The sequence below is a fragment of the Elgaria multicarinata genome, chromosome 7 (assembly GCF_023053635.1).
Source record: "Elgaria multicarinata webbii isolate HBS135686 ecotype San Diego chromosome 7, rElgMul1.1.pri, whole genome shotgun sequence".
In the NCBI taxonomy this organism is placed as follows: domain Eukaryota; kingdom Metazoa; phylum Chordata; class Lepidosauria; order Squamata; family Anguidae; genus Elgaria; species Elgaria multicarinata.
In genome coordinates this window covers 6288440-6309233 of record NC_086177.1, presented here as the reverse complement: position 1 = coordinate 6309233, position 20794 = coordinate 6288440, and the positions used below count along the sequence as shown (strand labels likewise).

At 39.5% G+C, this 20794-nt stretch overlaps 1 protein-coding gene across 1 annotated transcript in view; it reads left to right on the top strand.

The window, feature by feature from the left end:
• Window positions 1–20794, top strand: part of CRNKL1 (crooked neck pre-mRNA splicing factor 1) — a 34691-nt gene continuing 13897 nt past the window's right edge. The window contains exons 1-9 of the mRNA XM_063130172.1: window positions 1–86; window positions 4209–4361; window positions 5507–5598; window positions 6020–6178; window positions 6577–6743; window positions 8367–8545; window positions 11286–11456; window positions 12589–12780; window positions 14058–14117. Coding sequence (XP_062986242.1) covers window positions 39–86; window positions 4209–4361; window positions 5507–5598; window positions 6020–6178; window positions 6577–6743; window positions 8367–8545; window positions 11286–11456; window positions 12589–12780; window positions 14058–14117 — 1221 coding nt within the window. The 5' untranslated portion in view covers window positions 1–38. The remainder of the gene's footprint in view (window positions 87–4208; window positions 4362–5506; window positions 5599–6019; window positions 6179–6576; window positions 6744–8366; window positions 8546–11285; window positions 11457–12588; window positions 12781–14057; window positions 14118–20794) is intronic.

The following is a 20794-nucleotide window of genomic DNA, read 5'->3' as shown; positions in this document are numbered from 1 at the left end:
GGCGGAGCTTCGTAGATTAGCTCGGGTAGAGTGGCAAGATGGCGTCCACAGCGGCCGGGAAGCAGCGAATACCCAAAGTGGCAAAGGTGGGGAAAGTCAAGCGTGAAGCAGTCACGGGGCGGCAGGAGCCGTTCTGGATACTTTGGGGGGTGGGGGGTCTCATTGGGGCTGTACTTCTCACCGGGTAGAGCATGTCGGAAGTGGGAACTCAAGCGCTTATGGCGGTGCTCCGAAAGAGATGTGCGCGTGAGCCTGTCTAATGGGCGGCAGGAGGAAGGTGCTGTGGAGGGGAGGCGATGACTAGGGGCAGAGGAAGACGGGGTGGCCCCTGTTCCTGTGGCACCGGGATCCATCCTGCTGCATGTTCCCTCAGCAGTGAGCACCACTGAGCTCAGCGGGGTTTGCACCGTAAATACATGTGTTTAGGACTGGAGCTTGCTTCTGGGTAAACGTGCATAGGATTGGGCTGAAGTCCCATGCACACTTGATTTGAAGGAAGCCTTAATAAGACCGAGCTAGCATAGGTGTCTAGCGAAGAAACAGGAGGAACTTGCCACGCAGAAATTGAGGAAAGCTGCGCTTGCATAAATTCCCTACTTTTCAGAACTGTTAAAAAGAACAGGAACCCTGTCATCCCTTGCATCCTATCTAGGGTGACCTATGAAAAGGAGGACAGGGCTCCTGTATCTTTAACAGTTGTATTGGAAAGGGAATTTCAGCAGGTGTCATTTGTATATATGGAGAACATGGTGAAATTCCCTCTTCATCACACCAGTTAAAGCTGCCCTCTTTTAAATCTGGTCACTCTAGTATAGCTCCTGCAGCTTGAACTGTTGTGATGAAGAGGGAATTTCACCAGGTTTTCCATATATACAAATGACACCTGCAGAAATTTCCTTTTCTATGCAATTGTTAAAGATACAGGAGCCCTGTCCTCCTTTTCATATGGTCACCCTATGATCATGTCTGGAAGGGAAAATTGAAATAAAAGTTTGCCTTCCTGGCTTATAAAGGATATGGCTGCCATCTTTTTTACCTAGCAAATTATAGGCAGTCCATCCATCCATTCATCATCTCAGTAAAATAAGTAGGTGAATAAGGATTTTTTTTATTGTAACCAATTAAAATTATGAGTATCTAGTCACATCCCTTTGCCTGTATTCTATTTCAGGGGTAGGCAACGTGGTGCCCTCTAGATGTTTTGGACTACAGCTCCCATCAGCCCTAGCCAGCATGGCCAATGGTAAAGGGTTGTGGGAAGTGAGGTTATCCAGTTGAGGTTTCCCCCTGTTCCACTTACTAAACACAGGAAAAGCATCCATATAGCATCGTGTCAAAGTGCACGTGGTCAGTGGCCATCTAGATTCCATTATATTGGTACAGGACATACTGATTAATTTTATCCATCCAACCATGATTTTAACCATGATTTATCATTTTGCAAAATTTACTGTTATTCATTGGAATATTGATTCTTATGAGAAATAACTCATGGTAGCAAAAACATGTACAAAAAAATAAAAAATAAACTTTCTAGCTCCCAAAATATAAATAATCATAAAAATTATGAATAAGTTGCAACAACAGAGCAAATGGCAAGAACAAAAGCTGTCAGCTTCAAGCAATTTCACCCTATTACTTTCTCAGATAGGAGGCTCATGTAGATTGCTTAATATAACTATTAATGCAAATGTGCAACTAACAAATATAGTAACTGAGAAGTGAAGAAAGAAGGTTATTATTATTATATTTATTTGTATCCGGCCCAATATTGGTTCTTAGTCTGCAGAACAGGAGAGGTGCCAGCAAAGGGTTAACTCCTGTTCTGGTAGAATACTTTGTTTCTTTTTCTTGTAAGGCAAATAGTTCTGTTTGTCCTGTGATTGCTTTGTCCTGTTATGCCCAAAATTTGTCATAGTGTCACATACACTATGTGAATGAATCTTAGCTTTCATGTCTTACAGTTTCTTTAAAATTACTTCGCATACACATCTCTACATTTCACAACCACGATTTATAGGTAACTTTAGACATCTTGGACATATATGTTGCAGTATTGTGCTATATTACAGGAAGTTTCTGGTATAGCGTTGTTTTAGAAAGCAATCACATGAGTCCTAGACAGTGTCTAGGGGACATAGGATATTTTGGATTTCTTGATCTAAGGCTGTAGCAAGGAAACAGCTCCCTACCCCCTTGCAGCAATCAGAGGTGAACTCTTAGAGGAGTGAAAGGGGGCATGTCCGTGGGTGGGGACGAGACTGTTGGCACAGGGCTATGAGCCATCCCCATTTCCTTCCCTCCCTGAAGTCTCCACACTTGAAGAGAAAAATATATCCATCTACCTAAAATGCAGAGTGGGAGGCAAGACGCACTGGACACTCCACCCTTCATTATCTTTTGTTTTGGAAGTACCCATTAGCTGTGTGAGGAGTATACAGGTTCACACGTAGAAAACAAGATCTCCAGAAGTGTTTGTCCAGTTTATTAAGGGCAGAATCCTATGGGTTGCACCTTGGGTACATGTAAGCCCCTGAACCCGAAGGCTTATGTGTAATCCTATGTGGAGTAGGAGGTGCCTCCTGCGCTGCATTTGACCAATTTTGCCTGTCTAGTGGAGGCTTTGAGGAGAGGAAGGGAAGGTGGCTGGGGCAGCAGCAGGAAAACGTAAGCCAGCCACCTCGGCCTCCCCACCCCTTTTCTCCCCATCTCTGTGCTCTGCTTACTGAGCTCAGAGAGGTAACCAGCTCGGAGCCAGGAAACTGAAAAATCCTATTTCTCCCAGACTCTGTCTAGGAGACATAGGATTGCTCCCTGAATTGATTTATGGGAAAAGTAAGCAATCAAGCTAGAACAAATGTCCTATGTATGAATTGCATAGAAATCGCAAATAACAAAACTGCCAAAAGGATATTTTTTCATTTTATTTTTTGCATAAGTTTTTTTAAAAAAAAATCATTTCAAATAATGACTTGTTGTTATTATTATTATTATTATTATTATTACTATTATTTATTTATATAGCACCATCAATGTATATGGTGCTGTACAGAGTAAAACAGTAAATAGCAAGACCCTGCCGCATAGGCTTACATTCTTTGTGTAAATACCTTCCCAGTGAGAACTCACAATATAATTGGGCCAATAGATACCAAGATTTGTTCGTTTGTAATGTGGGTGCAAGGGGTGGGTGTGTTGAGCATCCCAGATGTACACAAAAAGGGAAAGAAGTCTCAGGATGCTATAGAAAAGTTTATTATACAAAAGCACTATGCATTTCAGCCTCTTGTTTTTTAGGCCTTCTTCAGGGAGTCGTTTTAATGTCTGCATTGCGGTCATTTTAATTACGTCATTGTAGATATGATCTATGCATGAAGGAGTGATACCATAGATGTTATTCAACTATAGAGATTTCTGAATTAAATGAGACCATCCATATATATTGACTGATCATTAACTTTGCCATAGTACAGATTTTTCATGCATTATACTCCCAGACTAATAGGCTAAACCAGAGCCTGAGTGTAGGTTTGCTAGACAAATCAGTTCTGTACCTCATGAACATATCTGTGCTACAGATATTGGCTATAATACTACCCCCTCTTCTGTGAGGGTTATGCTAACAGAATTGTCAGCATCCTCATAATTTCTAGGATTCTTTGGGAAAGGTCATGACAGTTAATTGGCGTAAAGTCAGTATATGTTAATAGTGTAGATGTAGCAGTAATGTGATTACAAGCACCCCTGTATGAATGCTTAACATTTCATTTACTGAGTAAGGTTTGTTGCCATCATTTACCCAAAGTATGTTTGCATAAATCCATCCTTAATTGGGTCACTGTTTTCTTTGTTAATATTTATTTCCTGTAAAATCAAATAGTATTTGATGAAATAGAGATGTGAGTTCTTTTTCAAATAGAGTATCAATCTTCACATTTTATCTTATATTGTTCCGTGCTCTGGGAACTGTTTAGATATGAGGTGGTATATAAATAAATGTAAATAAATAAAATAAATATTTCAAATTATCAACCACCCAGAGAGCTTCGGCTATTGGGCGGTATAGAAATGCAATAAATAAACCAACTAATCTTCAAGCTCCATATTACCTGATTGACTTGCAGTTTTGTACAGTTAACCTGGAGTGAAATTTCTAAAATACATCATTCTAAAAAAAAAAAAAATGTTGTTTTCCACTCTCTCCCCAGGTGAAAAACAAAGCTCCAGCAGAAGTACAGATTACAGCAGAGCAACTTTTAAGAGAAGCAAAGGAGAGAGAACTTGAGCTTCTTCCCCCACCCCCTCAACAGAAGATCACAGATGAAGAAGAGTTAAATGATTACAAGCTTCGCAAAAGAAAAGTAAGTACACAGTACACAACATACTCCACTAATGCCAAATATTTCGTATTTCAGTTTGTATCCCAGAGGCTCAGGATGTTTAACTTGTTAAAACGTACAGTAAGCGAAGAAAAAACCAAACCTCTCCTTATCATAGACTCATAGAATCATTTTGTTTTATTCTGTACAGCGCCATGAAAAGTGTGGGAGAGCCCACAACCTCCCTAGGTAACTGATTCCATTGTCGTACTGCTCTAACAGTCAGGAAGTTTTTCTTCACTTGTTTAGGTCTTGCTTTTAAATGCTACCCAAGGGATATATTACTTCCTGGGGCTTTTGCAACCCTCAAGAGGAAAGGAGTTCTACAAATGTGCAAAAACTCCTTTAGATTTCCACTAGGTGATGGGAGGAAAATCTTTGTGTGCAGTTTGGATTTTTAGGAGAGCATAACGGTATATAAGGAAAGTGGTATCCTCTTAAGATACGTTGGCAGTGGGATAGACTTCATTGGGAAGTGGTGGGCATATCTTCGCTGAAGATATTTAAGCAAAGGCTGGAGGACCATTTGTCAGGGATGTTGAATCTGTTTTCTGCATTAAGGAGGAGATTAGACTACATGAAGGGTGGGCAATATATGGCCAATGGGCCTCATGCAGCCCCCCAGTGAAGCCCATGCCACTCCCAAAATTTGGGAAGACCCCCAAATGTAAAAAAATATATATCTAATGAAATGTCATCCATAGTGGCTGTGAAGTGCTCAAAGGGTCAAAATTATATTGTTTGCAAGTTCATTTTGACTCTTTGGGCACTTGGTAGCCGGTACAGATGCCATTGTTTTTATTTCCCCCCTCCATTTTGGGCACCCATGGGGGGCTTGGGCCCTGAGGGTGGTCCAGGGGATGACCCGGACCTCCCAAAGTTGCTCACACTTGGAAAGGACATTAGAAATCATCTAGTCTAACTCTATGAACTACCTGTTAGCAGATAATATGATGAAACTGTTCCTGCACTGTGCCACTTCAGCATATATTTCTCTCTTGTTTGACTGCTTCCCCATGAAAAAATCACTGAACATACCGTTAGAGTCTCTATGGATATCCTTTTTCTTATACAGTCTAGTTACTCTTCTTACTTCTTAAAAGTAAACTCTTTAAGTTTCTCCCTAGACCTTTGAAGACAATATCAGAAAAAATCGGACAGTTATCAGTAACTGGATCAAGTACGCACAATGGGAGGAAAGTCTCAAAGAAATACAAAGGTAATTGTTAGGAGATACTCTTGTTTTTAAATAATTTCATTCATTTTCTTATAAAATGGATACAATACATTTAATTAAGGGTTTTGATGTTTGTACATGATTTAAATATCTTCAGGCAGCTGGCTCGGGTCTACTCAGCCTTCCATCCTCCCAAGGTCGGTAAAATGAGTACCCAGTTAGCTGGGGGAAAGGTAATAACAGCCGGGGAAGGCAAAGGCAAACCACCCTGCCAAGAAAATGTCAGCAAAAGCTGGTGTCCCTCCAAGAGTCAGTGATGACTTAGTGCTTGCACAAGAGGTTCCTTTCCTTCCTTACATTTGAAAGATACTCTTGCAGCACCATCAGCTGTACGGATAACAGTGCCCAGTTCCTCATGATTTGAATTGCACATGCATTAATTTCAACAATGTTTTGTTCTCAGAGCTCGTTCCATCTACGAACGTGCTCTAGATGTGGACTACCGAAATGTCACTCTTTGGCTGAAATATGCCGAGATGGAAATGAAGAACCGCCAAGTTAATCATTCACGAAATATCTGGGATCGCGCTATCACTACTCTACCAAGAGTCAACCAGTTCTGGTAAGCTAGGCATGTTTTTGTCACTTTTCCAGTATCAGTAAACGAGTATTTCATGGGTGCCTAAGCCTCTATTCCTGAGCTTCTAAAAGTTTTTTTTTAATTGGAAAGCATGTGGGTTGTTCTGTAGATTGCTCAAAACAAGGTTGTGGCTGTGTCTTGCACAGCACTTGATGTTTGATCTGCTTTTACTTGGAGATATCCAGGATCCAAAATGAGAATCCAAACCTCATGTGCTAATCACCAAATGTGCAAACAGTTCTGATCCAAGCACTGTATATGATTATAAAATAAAATACTATTACATAAATTAAGAGTGTTTTTTGTTTGCTGCAAAAATACGTTATTTATTAGTCTAGTTGACAGTATTGCTCTTCCATTCATTGCTTTTATTTGAAAAGGTACAAATATACGTACATGGAAGAGATGTTGGGAAATGTTGCTGGGGCCCGCCAAGTGTTTGAGCGCTGGATGGAATGGCAGCCAGAAGAACAATCCTGGCATTCCTACATTAACTTTGAGCTGAGATACAAGGAGGTGGACAGAGCACGCTCTATTTATGAGAGATATATCCTTTTAAGGATGCTTCAGTTTCACCCTAATGTTTGCGTCCTGTTTGCATTTCTGGTTCATATTTTGCTTTTGGTTATTGCTTGAAAGGGGCATCTTTTCAACAGCCTGCTTCTCTGCTAATGTAGAAAATAAAATTGGATGTCAAGAAGAAATGTTCTACCTTAGCTACCTCTCTGATATCTAATTTTCTGTGTTGAGCAATATTGCTTTTGGTATGAAAAAGCATTCATTTGTGTGAGTCTGCAGTCTGAAATGGTACAGATCAGACCCGAGTTTATAACTTAAGGGTGAAGTAGGTCTTACATGTCATCTTTTATCTACTACTAAAGTTTAGCAACAAAAATGGCATTCCAACAGCTTGTTTCTATGCAGAGTTATGCATACTATGACTTTTCATGGAATCAGCCTACAATACATATTGTTTAGTCCAGAGCTTTCCAAACTGTGTGTCGCGACACTTTAGTGTGTAGGTGTGTCATGCGAACGTAACAAAGTCTGTTAATGATGTATGAAGAGGGTGACTTAGCTTTTGGATTCGCGTTTCAAAAATGCATCCAAACATAGGTAAAAAAGCGTTAAAAATTCTTCTGCAGTTTTCTACTACATACATTTGTGAAGTATCCTTTTCAAAGATGACAAACTTAAAGACACTGAAACGTCGAAGCTTAAAAATGCTTGATGTCGAAATGCGAGTGTCTTTATCTAATATTCCACCAAATATTCAAAAGCTGTGTTCATCCCATCAACCTCATACGTTTCATTAAAATGGTAAGTAGTTATTGGTGTTAATCAATTTTTTTAAATTCTTGCACATATTTACATATTGTTACTCATAAATGACAACACTCTTGGAAATGTATGTTATCTTACAAATCATATATTTTTAAAAATATACATGAAAGGTTTTCATGAGATATGTTGTGTCCCCATACATTTCGTTATTACAATTTATGTACAGTATGTGTCCGTATCTCTTATAAGGGGTCAGTTTAACCTCCGGTTTTCTAGTAAAACTGAATTACTGTGTCGCGAAATGATGCATATCTCAAAAGTGTGTCAACAACATGAAAAGTTTGGAAAGCTCTGGTTTAGTCTATCAAATATGCCCAGTGATCACAGGGTTTCACCAGTTCTGCCTTCATTTTGAAGAACCCAATTTTTATCTTGTTGGGATTGGAGTAACATAATGGAGACCTTTAACAAAGGACATTTGTTAAAATGATACATTGTAATAAATGATACATTGATAGCAGGCTCCTCTGTGTGGATTTCCTTCCACATCAGAGTCCACATGTGCAAAACTGCATTGCAAAGGAGGGTGGAAGAAATGTACCCATGATGTAGGTGCCCCTGCAGTGCTACCAGCTCAATCTAGGTTGGCTTTTTAAAGGAAATTATTTAATTCTCATTGTATTTACTAGTCTTGCCAAAATGTCAGCTTTTTACCCTGAAACATTCTGTTTTCCCATGAAAAATGTTCCTTTTTCTCTGTGTTTTTATGTCCTTGGTTTACAGTCCTTTTACTGATCTTATGTGGTGTAGTAGTTGCACGTTGGATCTCAAAAGGTAGATACTGAAATGAGATGCTTTATATTTGGAATTCCTTAATGTCTTCCACTTGTCATTGTGCATCCTGATGTTAAGAACTGGATCAAATATGCCCGTTTTGAAGAAAAGCATAGTTATTTTGCACATGCAAGGAAAGTCTTCGAGAGAGCAGTGGAATTCTTTGGAGAAGAACATATGAATGAGCATCTCTATGTCGCTTTTGCCAAATTTGAAGAGAACCAGAAGGAGGTAAGTTTTTGTCTGCTAGTAAATAGAACTTGCATTTTTCAGGCAAAGATGTGTTCCTGGCTGCTGCTGCAAACCTTCATTTCCCTGTCCATGGCAGGTTGGGACTCCTTACGTTAAAGGTTCCATCCCATCTGTACCTCACCTTGCTCTTTGCCAGTGTGTTAGCTGCCATTAGGAAGTAGATTTGATGTCCTGATTTTTGCAGGGGAAAGGTAAAAATGTTTCATTCAGACTCTTCTAGTTATTGGAAGTATGTGTGTATTAAATTTCACTATTTCTGTCTGTTGTGAGCATGCACTAACAGTGTTTTATTTCTGTCAGTGAATGAAGGGCAAACATCATATATGAGAAAGGGATATTCCCCCACCCCTAATATCTCAGGGCAGGAAACAAAGATAAAGGCTTCTACCATAGCAAACTTACAGGATATATTGAGAAGCTGCTTTTAATAAGGAGGAGCACAGTTTTTTGTTCACCAGTGAGAAGGCCCTCTTTCTTGTGTGTGCCAACCTGACCAACCTTAGTGGTGGGTGTGGCGTTACACCCCACAAGTCAGTTCCCTAATGTATGTCTGTATTGGTAAGTCTGTGGTGTGTTTAGAATGTTGGCCTGAGTGGGTAGAGTTAGAATGTCTTGGGAGTGGGAGGAGGGATATATAAGGGAAGGACTGCGGGGATTAGGAGAGAGACTTTTAGGTACTCTGAGCGTCTTTAGCTTTTAGTGCTTCAGCTCTTGGTGTGTAGAGTACTTGGGTTCTGGAGAGTTTGAGGTTCAGTGTAGAAAGTGGTGTCTTTTGAGAGTGGGGTGAAGAGATAGACAGTTTGTGTATAATAAACAATACTGATAAAGTTCAAGAGTGATTGTGTGAGAGAAAGGAAAGCGTGTATGTGAATGAGTGAAAGGATTGGATGAAAGGTTTCAGAAAGGTTTGGAAATGTTTTAATTTGAAACAAAGCTTGTGAACTTTTTAAAATACATTTTAATTATTTTGTTTTAACTACCACAAAAATCCCAAGTGTCTGTTTGGCATATATCATCTGAAGTTTATACATTTAGCACCCACTCTGACAATAATTCACCTCAGCACATATAATTCACAGCGCTTTAATTTATTATTGAAATCCTTCTCCATTTAACCCCTTTCTCCACATAGTTTTAGAAAGGCGGTGTTTGTCCCTCGCCTCAGGCGTATCAAGCGGTGGTGCTTGGCTTGAGCAGGGAGTAGCCACAACCAGGCCTGGTGTTCAGAGTCTGTGTCATGGCAGTGGGCACTTGAAAAGGACCCCTGGGGCAGCTCTTAATGCATGGACAGGATTGTAGGAGTGAAGGTGGCCCTTCAGATAAGCAGCTCCCAAGAGGGTTAGAGCTTTAAAGGTTAAGACCAGCATTGGAAGCTTGCAGACGGCCACTGCACCTGGCGCCAAGTCAGAATTATGTTTTCAGATTCCCTGGATCCCAACTGTATCTAGGCAGCCACATTTTGTACTAGCTGCAGCTTTCCAATCATATTCAAAGGCAACCCCATCTTAAAGCACCAGTCTGGAGTTAAAGCTCAGTTCTACTGCTATGGGACTCACCAGGCAATGATGACTCCAGGAGCACCCCTAAGCTGTGCACCTGGTCCTCAAAGGGGAGTGCGACCTCATCCAGGACCAGATTCACATAACTGTCCAGACTTCCCAATCCACAGAACCTCTGTCTTTCCCAGGTTATATTTTGGCTTCTTCCTCATCCATCCCAGTATGACATTTAAATGCTTTGTTCAAAAGTTTCAGTGCCTCCCTTGGATTCTTAGCTGGAAAAGGAAGAGCTGCATATCATATCATGTGCATACTGGGAATATTGAAGCCCAAACCTCCAGATGATTTCTCCCAGTGGCTTCATATAGATATTAATGAGCATGGAGGATAAATTGGTACCCACAAGCAGAAGGCCATGTTGTAGAAATTCATCCAGATTTAAACATCTTTAAGACCCAGTCATTTCAAGGGCAGAATTAAGCACTTTCTTATATCACTAGTACTGAAAACAATTGAACTTCAAAATGCTTAGCTTTTAATTATGGCCATGGTGTATAAACAGAGGTTTCTCTGTTCCTGGTCAAAATACAGCTTTTTATCATAGAATATGTAGATATTTTTAAAAGCAACAGGATTTCCTCTGTAGAATTTAAGGGTGCAGTTGACCAAAGCATTAGCCCATAATACTTGGAATTAATCCTATTTAATTAGCTTTTCCAATTTAAATTCTTCCTATGTTTCTGGTTATAATTTTTGATCCTAGTCTTTGGAGTAACAGCCCTGTCCTGAACATACATACACTGGAAATCAGACTTCTTGATTTCAATAAAATTTGCTTCCAAATAAACCGCCTAAGTATTGTGGCCTATTTGTCTGTTTTCCCAGTTTCTGGCAACTAGAACATAATGAGAAAGAAAGATTAGGTCAGGCCACCTGCTTGTGTAAAAAATGTGAGGTAAAAATATTTTAGCAAAATCAGAATCTGGTTCTAGGCTGGGCTGATAGTTGTTGCCATTACGTGCAAACAGGGCCTGCGTTATACGGGGCCATTCCTTCATCTATCCTAGAACTGTTTACTCTTCACGTTCTAAGCAGAGGCCTTCCCCGGCATCTGCCACCTAGCTTTTAAATGAAAATCTTATGCCCAAAGAGCATCAGAACATATGTCATGTGGAGGAGATTCCCTTGCTTCCTAAGATGTCGCTTCTTTTTTATTCCAGTTTGAACGAGTGAGAGTAATCTACAAATATGCCCTGGACAGAATCCCAAAGCACGAGGCTCAAGAGCTCTTCAAAAATTACACAATTTTTGAGAAGAAGTTTGGGGACCGGAGGGGAATCGAGGATATTATTGTTAGCAAAAGGAGATTCCAATATGAAGAAGAAGTGAAAGTGAGTGCCGTGCTTAAACTATGGGACCAAGAAGGGGGAAACCGCCTTATCTTTTATGGTAGCTCCCTTAGGTACTGTTTGCAGAATGCTGCAGGGGTTGGAGGCATGGTTTGGCTAAAATTGGGGAAAACCTAAGGGTGGACTTAATTGAGGAACCCTCTTCCCCTGGGTGAATGTCACTGCCCTGATTTGTAACCAAGACTGTTGGTGTGTTTGGTTGACACTTCAGTCCACAGAGTGAAAATAGTCCACTACACAGATGGCTTTTTCCAGGGTGCCTTTGGGTAACATGGAAGTGCTGTTCCGTGGAGTGGACTATTTCCACTCTGTGGAGTTGTCATCCCCCCTCCACACACACACACCTCGTCCCTCCCCACCAAATGGTGGCGCTGGTCACCGCTTACCTTACTGGGTGCTGCCATTCTGTGGAGGCGGGGGAGACATACACCGCATGGAGACGCAGCACACTGTCGCCGAGCGACAGCAGATCAATCCCACCTCCTGTTAAGAGGAGAGAGGGCTCTGCCGGGGCTTCTTTCTCTGGCAACAGTCGCTGTGAAAGATGCACCATCGCCAGAGGCTAGATCGCACACCCTCACACACGAGGAGACTGCATAATTTTTTCCATGGCGTTTATTTTGCGAAATATATTCAAGTTCTGTTAGTCATGGAGAAGAGCAGGGAGCAACATAAGGCACAAAATCCCTGGTCTCTAAGAAATCCTTCTGACGCAGCACCCCCCCCCCCTTACTTCAGACGTGTCATGAAGTCTACCTTTGTAACCCTGCGGGTTAGAAAAACCTTTTCTTTGCCTTTTAAACAATGGATGACACGGCCCTCTCAGACTTTAGAAACAGTGTGTTTGCAATGATCACACAGCTAATAAAGACTTCTGTCACACGAAATCTTTAGCTGCTCAGAATGGTGGCGTTTCAATACAGCAGTGCTAATTGCTTAAACTGAATGCTTAAAAAAGAAAAACAGAAACCCAGTCTGAGAACCTTGTTTTGATCATTACTGGCATTTCCAAGTTTTGAATAAGAACAGAAGTAGCTTTGCTAGATTTAAATAAAAGCAGGAGAAGGTTTGCTATGCTTGTACTTCTAAAGCTGATCCCTGTCCTTCCTGAAAGGCTAATCCACATAACTATGACGCCTGGTTTGATTACCTGCGGCTTGTGGAAAGTGATGCGGATCCTGATGCTGTGCGCGAAGTTTATGAAAGAGCCATCGCCAATGTTCCTCCAATTCAAGAAAAGAGACATTGGAAGAGGTACATCTATCTGTGGATCAATTATGCCCTCTATGAAGAACTAGAGGCAAAGGTAAAATAAAGCAATCCCAGAGTCATGTCCTTTCTTTGGTTCTCCGGGAAACAAAATAGGACTTTGATCTAAGAAATTCAGTATTATTTCAAATAGATCATGCTTTTGTTAACAAAACTTTGAGATTAAATTATGCCTGTCATTCCTACTACCTTGTTTTAAATGTATGAAATACAACTCATAAATATGATGAAATGACTACAAAAAGTGGGGGAAAGCATAGCATTGTGTGCATGTGTGCGTATGTATTTATTTATTTGCTGCCCTTCAAATAAAAATTCAGCACTATCCATAAAAGACGACAACAATCTAAACAACATGAAATATACATGCATCAATGATTTTAAAGGGCTGAGAAAAATAAAAGGCTCTTTGCCCAGTGCATTAAACGGGTGGGGAACCAGCAGCCTTGATGCAGCCCATGGGAGCTTCCCTAAGTAGCCTGTGGCCCCTTTCTCAGTACTTTCCCCCCATCATTTAGGCTTGAAAAATCCCCCATTGACTCCAATGAGAGAGAGGTATCTTTCAAGCCTAATTGCTACCCAGGGGACAATCTTGATGATGAGCATGTGAATAGAGGGTGTGTGTGGATGAATGCATGTGAATGAGTAGACATAGGATTTTGGGCCTGCCAACTTGGCTTTTGTCCTGTGCACCACTGGCTTGCAGCCACTCAGAAGGTTATCCACAAGGAAATACAGCTCCTGGGGTTAAAAGGTTACTGCTCTGGCCCAAAACTTAATAATGTAAGCACCAGGCAAGCCTTTTTTAAGGAGGGAGCTCCACAAACAGGGTACCTATGCTGAGAAAAACTTATTTTTGGTCACTTCCAGCCTCGCCTCAGATGATAAAGGCTTGTGAAGGCAATCTCAATGCTTAGGCAGGTTGATGTTTAAGAAGGCATCAACCAAGTGGTGTAGGGCTGTGAAGGGTTTAAAATTGTGCTTAGAAATGGAGCAGAAACCAATGAAGCACTTCAAGCCCTAGTATTGTACGTTTCTGACATCCAGTTCTAATTACTAGCATGGCAACTATTTTGAACTCCCTAGCCCAAACAAACAAACCACAAATATAATGAGGCCAAATGGAATCTTGGAGAGGAAGAAGGCCTCTGTAGAGGCCAGTAAGTGTCAGGGCTAGGTTTTTGAAGTGTGAAATTGGGTTTAAGTAGTCAAATATAGAAAGCAAGATGTCATTTATTTCCAGGGGCATTTTGAATTCTAATTGCGTGGAAGCCTTTGTTCCCAGAATCTAATACAGAATGTCTTGCTTCTCAGGATCCAGAGCGAACAAGACAAGTATATCAAGCATGCGTTGAACTCATTCCTCACAAAAAGGTAGTACATTCTGTGTTGAGACTAGAGTCTATCATTAAGGGTACACTCAAATGAGTGCTCTTGCTACAATTAACTTCATTGACACTTTTGTTTCCCCCATCTCAGCAATAATTTGTCTACATTTAATTATTTACAATGTCCACAGTTATAAAATCACCCTTCTCCTTATGCTCCCCTCCTCATAAACAGGATGGGCAGTTTCTTCTCTGTGTTGTGATCCTATGCTGTTGGGGAGTGGATGTGTAAGCATATAGATAAGGATGCTTGGTGGGTCTTTACCAAGAAGTGGTGTGGTAGGGGCAAGGAGACATCAAGATGGGGGTCATGAAGCAATTGAACTCCAGAATTGCAACATTGTCCAAAGAGGATGCCGAGATGAATGAGTGTAATGGCGCAAATCCACAATTTAATAACAATTCAAAGTTAGAATAGCAAATGGTGTAGGGGTTAAGAGGACGAGCTGTGCCTTGGGAAGAACCTCTTCAGATCTGAACTCAGCCATGAGGTTACTGTGGCGTTTGGCAAGTCATCCTCCTTTGTGGAATGCAAACAGTGACAGATCAAAGGATGAAATGTTGACTACAAATATCAATTCATAGAATCATAGAATAGCAGAGTTGGAAGGGGCCTACAAGGCCATCGAGTCCAACCCCCTGCTCAATGCAGGAATCCACCCTAAAGCATCCCTGACAGATGGTTGTCCAGCTGCCTCTTGAATGCCTCTAGTGTGGGAGAGCCCACAACCTCCCTAGGTAGCTGATTCCATTGTCGCACTGCTCTAACAGGAAGTTTTTCCTGATGTCCAGCTGGAATCTGGCTTCCTTTAACTTATCTCGTCATCTGCTAGACTACTTGAATATTTCCTCTTGTTATCCCTACAGCTACCAAAATGAGCTTAGACCTCTGATTTCTGTAAGAATTTTGACCTGTTTCTTCTATGTTGGGTACACTTATTAGGAGGTAAATGTGTAATAGAGCAGGGGAACACCTCAAAAATTGTAGTGAAGTTTGTAGCATGCCTTCTAAGGTAGGAAATACCGTATTTATTCAATTGTAAGGCGCCATCAATTGTAAGACACACACTAATTTCAGTACCACCAACAGAAAAAAAAACCTAAGACACACCCCATTTTTAGAGATGTTTATATGGGGAAAAAAGTGCGTCTTAGATTCAAAGAAATAGGGTAATTCTTGGAATAGTGTAGAGAAAAATTATCGATAACCTTTTACTTGAGAGGTACTGAACATAGGCTGCCTGGAAGTATAGATTCCTGCAATACTTTTCATCGATACCCCTCAAGTTTGTTTCCCACAATAGTAGATGAAACCTCTAGAGATAATTACCAGAATTATTGACTTCACTCAGACTCACAAACTCAGTGAAACTTATAGCTTTAAAACATTAAAACAATTTAAGAAAGTTAAACAGACACACGAGCCTCCATTCAGCAAATTAAAATACAAGTCTGGAGAACAAGATATTTGTGAAGACAAACACAGACAAACATTTCCCCAATGACAACACTGGTTGGACTCTTCCCCCTTCTCAAGAAAGACCATGGTCTTAGGCCTAGCCATTTGGTTCAAGCCAGTGCTGAAAAGTCAGCTTAGGTCTTGATGGTTTGAAGAAAGAAGAATACTATATACCACAAATTCTGCATCACTCATCCTGACTCTGCAAAGTTGCTCTTCTTTGCAGAGGGACTTCCATTTCTCCCAGGCAAAACCAAGGAGTCACTGAGGCCTACATGCTAGGCTCAGAGCAACATTGTGGATGTCATGCCTGAGGGAAAGGAAAGACATCTTTCACCTCTGTGTTCAAATATCTTTTTTTTTTAATAATTTTTTATTAAACAATATATAACAACAACAAAACATCAAATAAAAAATCACTTGTTACATAAACATAAAATTACCTTAATATCATATATTCAAATTTTGCCTATTAAACATATTTATACTAAACATAACAGTGCTCCCCCCACCTCGGGATCTCATTCCTGTTTCCAAAAACTCATAGTTTCTTCTGTTGGTGGTTTCCCACTTCCTTTAGAAAATACAAACTCCAGGAACTTTTTCCATATACCCTCAAAATCATTTGTTTTTGCTATACCTTTTTTCATTTTAATATTACATGTCAATTTATCATTTATAGCAGTGTCCCACAGTTCTTTATACCATTCTTCAATACAGTAGTCTCCTTGCATCTTCCAGTTCCTGGCTACAATCAGCCTCACAGCCGTCAACAGATTCATTATTAGCTCTTTCGTTTCTTTATTACATTTAAGTTCTTCTTGTGGTGAAAGTAATGCAATCCTTGGTGTGACTTCTACTTTAAATCCCACTATCTGCTCAGTCTCATAAAAAACCATCTTCCACAACTTTTGCACATGTTTACAGTCCCACCACATATGTAAATACGTTCCTTTTTCACCACAACCCCTCCAACAATCTGCTGAAAGCTGATTATTAATCTTATTTAATCTGACCGGAGTTAAATACCACCTCCATACCAGTTTGTAGTAATTCTCCTTTATTCTTACTGACATATTTCTCAACACTCTCTGTCTCCATAGTCCCTCCCATCTCTGCTGTCCTATCTGTATCTTCAAATCAGTTTCCCACTACTATCCCACACTCCTTTCTCAGTTAATACATTATATAGTTGACTCATTAACCCTTTTATCCCTATATTTTGTCCCTTATCAATTTCTTTTTTTTCAATTAATTCCTCAAATTTCGTCCTCTCTCCACACTCTCTATTTTCTTTTACCCAATTTTTAGTTCATTGTTCCAATTGCCCATAGTTTAACCATGATAATTTTAAATCTTTTAAAACATCTTCCAACCTCTCTCTTGTATTCATCCCCTTTAACCATTCACTTAATCTCATTTTATTTTTTTCCTTTAAAACTTTACCTAATCTATTCTTTAAATTTTCAGGAAATTTCTTTAGCATTATCACCGGTGTTAAAGGGGAATTAATTGAAAGCAATTCCTTTTTATATTTATTCCAAAGTTCCCAATGGAACTTCAAAAAGTAGTTATCTGTTTCGTTAAGCCAATTACCCTTCCCTTTTTCCTTAAAAAATACATTCTGCAAATTTAGCTCAATATTATCTAATGTATTTTCCTCCATCCATTCTAAGTCCCCTACCCCTAAAATTGCTTCAACAATATGTCTTAACCTGTTTGCTATGTAATAGTACTCAAGGTTCGGGAGACCCAATCCACCCTTCTTTTGATTTATATACCATTTACTTTTGTTAATTCTTGCTTTCTTCTCCGCATTGCAGTAATTATTTATAAGATTCTTCCAACTTTTTAACTCTAAATCTGAAATTCTTATTGGTAACATCCTGGAAAAAAAATTGATCTTAGGTAAAATTTTCATCTTTATTAAAGCTATTCTTCCAAACCAAGAAAGATTCAGTTTCTTATACTTCTTTAGCTTCTCTATTACCTCTTTTTTCAATCCATTTAAATTTTCACTTTCCAAATCTTCTAAATTTTTAGTAATCTTAATACCCAAATATTTAATTTTTTCTTTACTATTCAAAACTGAAGCTTTCCCTTCCCATTCCTTCTCTTCCTTTTTAGTGTAATTAAATAACATCAATTTGGATTTTGCCCAATTTATTCTTAACCCCGTAACTTCTTCAAATTCTTTTAACTGCTGTCTAATTCTTTCCATTTTGCTTATCGGATCTCTAATAGTCATCAATGTATCATCTGCAAACATATTCAACTTAATTTTATTTCTACTACCTATCCCCTCTATCTCCCCATCTTCTCTTATTGCATTTGCCAACAATTCCATCACCAATACAAACAGGACTGGCGAGAGTGGGCATCCTTGTCTTGTCCCTATGGCTAGTCGTATCTTATCCGTTATTCCGTCGTTTACTACCACTACAGCTGTGTTTTTAGAGTATAACTGCTCTATTATTGCTCTGAATTTGTTACCAAATCCCATTTTGATTAAAACCAACTTTAAAGTTTGCCAACTCACACAATCAAAAGCCTTAAAAATATCTAACGCTAAAATACCCGCCTTATTCTTTGACTTTTTTATCCCCTGTATTGCATTTAAGACTCTCCCTATTAATGTATGCATCTGTCTGCCTGCTATAAAACCACATTGGTCTTCCCCTACATAATTAGCTATAAATTATTTAATCTTTTGGCCAAAATAGTTGAAAATTTTTTAGCATCTTGATTTATTAATGAAATTGGTCTATATGAATCAGGGAGAGTCAAATCCTTATCCGGTTTCGGGATTAAAATTATTATAGAATGCTCCCATGACTCATGCTCCCATGACTCCCATAACGGGCTCAAGTTAAAGGAAGCCAGATTCCGGCTGGACATCAGGAAAAACTTCCTGACTGTTAGAGCAGTGTGACAATGGAATCAGCTACCTAGGGAGGTTGTGGGCTCTCCCACACTAGAGGCATTCAAGAGGCAGCTGGACAACCATCTGTCAGGGATGCTTTAGGTGGATTCCTGCATTGAGCAGGGGGTTGGACTCGATGGCCTTGTAGGCCCCTTCCAACTCTGCTATTCTATGATTCTGGAATCTTCTCCCCTTCCATTATTGCGTTATATAATTTCAACAACTTTGGCACTATTAATGTTTTAAATTTTTTATAAAACTCTGGTCCCAGGCCATCTACCCCCGGTGATTTCCCTACTTTAAGCTGGTCTATGACCTCCTCTATTTCACTTTGCAGTATGTTACTATCCATAATTTTCTTATGCTCTTTTTCTAATCCTTTTTTCAAAAATTTACCCACATACTCTTCCTTCCTCTTCGTTTGAGTATCTCTTTCCTTGTATAAATCTTCAAAAAATTGCTGAAAATTTTTTATTTTATCCTTCATCATGTGACAATAATTACCCTGCTTATTTTTTACTGCCCCTATCCCATTTTTAGCTTTTTCCTTTTGTGTGAGCTTGGCAAGCATCTTCGAGTTCCTGTTACTATTTTGAAAGTATTCCCTTTTCATATAAATTAAGTTCCTCTGAACCTCTTCTAAATTAATATTTTCTAGTTCCTTTTTTTTGCCTGTACTTCTATTAATTTATATTTATTTTTAGTTTGCCAAAATTCTTTTTCCAACTTAATTATCTCTTTCTCTAAAGTAACCTGCCTTACCTCCTGTTGTCTTTTTAGATTACACATTTCCCTAATACAATTCCCCCTAAACACAGCCTTCATGGTATCCCAAACCACTGCCGTTCTTGTTCCCCCCTTCTCATTTATTTCCCATGTTTCTGACAGTTCCTTCTGCATTTTCTCAATTACTTTATCGTACTTAAATATCTTAGTATTCAATCTCCACCTTAATGCTTGTTTGTAATCCTTATCAACTGCAAAAACTAAACTTACCAATGCATGATCCGTTACCTTGATTGTCCCCAATTCCATTTTACATATCTTAGTTAAAAAATCTCTGGATACGAAAATATGATCAATCCTAGAGTATGTATGATGGACTGGAGAATAAAATGTAAATCCTGGGTCTGCCCCTCTAAGAACTCGCCAAGAATCAACAAAATCCTTTTCTTTAATTAATTTGTTTAACATAGTGGTATTATTTCTTTTTTCTATCTCAGAGGGATTTGACCTATCTAGTCTATTGTTCATAACCATATTAAAATCTCCAGCCAAAATAGCATACCCCTCCTTAAATTCTTCAATCTCTCTTAATACCTCCTCATAAAATTCTTTTTGTTTATTATTTGGAGCATACATATTGATCAAAGTATACATTTTCCCTTCCAATTGACCCTTTATCATGAGATATCTCCCATTCTCATCTTTTTAAATATTTTCCATCACAAACCCACTTCTTTTTGAAATCAAGATGGCCACTCCATTTTTTTTTGATGTCCCCAAAGACACTTCATAATACACTGGCCATTTCAAGCGAATAACATTATTTTTTTCCTTGAATTGATAAGTTTCTTGCAAAAAAATTATATCAGAACCATCCCTATTTAACAATTGTTCAATCCTTCTCCTTTTTACGACTGCCCCCAGACCTTTAACATTGAGTGTTGAGATTCTTATCTTCTTATCCATATCTAATTCTTTGAACTTCTTCTCGATCCCGAACGTGTTGAAAACTTAACTTACATACAAAAAAATACAACAACCCACACAAACCCTTCCCTCCCGCCCCACTTCCCTTTTCCCTCCCATCTCTTTTCCCCCAAATATATCTCCGGGAGTCTAATACTCCGGCCATTATTTTAACCCTGGGGGGGGGGGAAGGCAGCCAGGAACCCAAAGCCAGCAGGATCTAATATGGTTATACTTCTTATCATCCCTATAATATCCACTTTACACCACTCCCCCTGCTGCACCTCTTTCTTCTTCATCATCACTCTTTGCGTTACCACCAGTTTCTCCATGCGGACCCAAACCTAAGCTCTCCAGAAGCTCCATGCCTTGCTGAAGGGAGAAAACCTTATGATTTTCCCCCTTATATGAAAAACGCAGAAAAATCGGATATCCCCATGCATAGGGGATTTCCCTCTTCTTCAATTCCCCTGTTATAGACTTGACACTGCATCTCCAATCCAAAGTTTGTTGGCATAGATCATTGAAGACCTGCACTGTTGCTCCCTGGAACTTCAGCTCTCCCAATGCTCTTAACTCCCTCATAAGC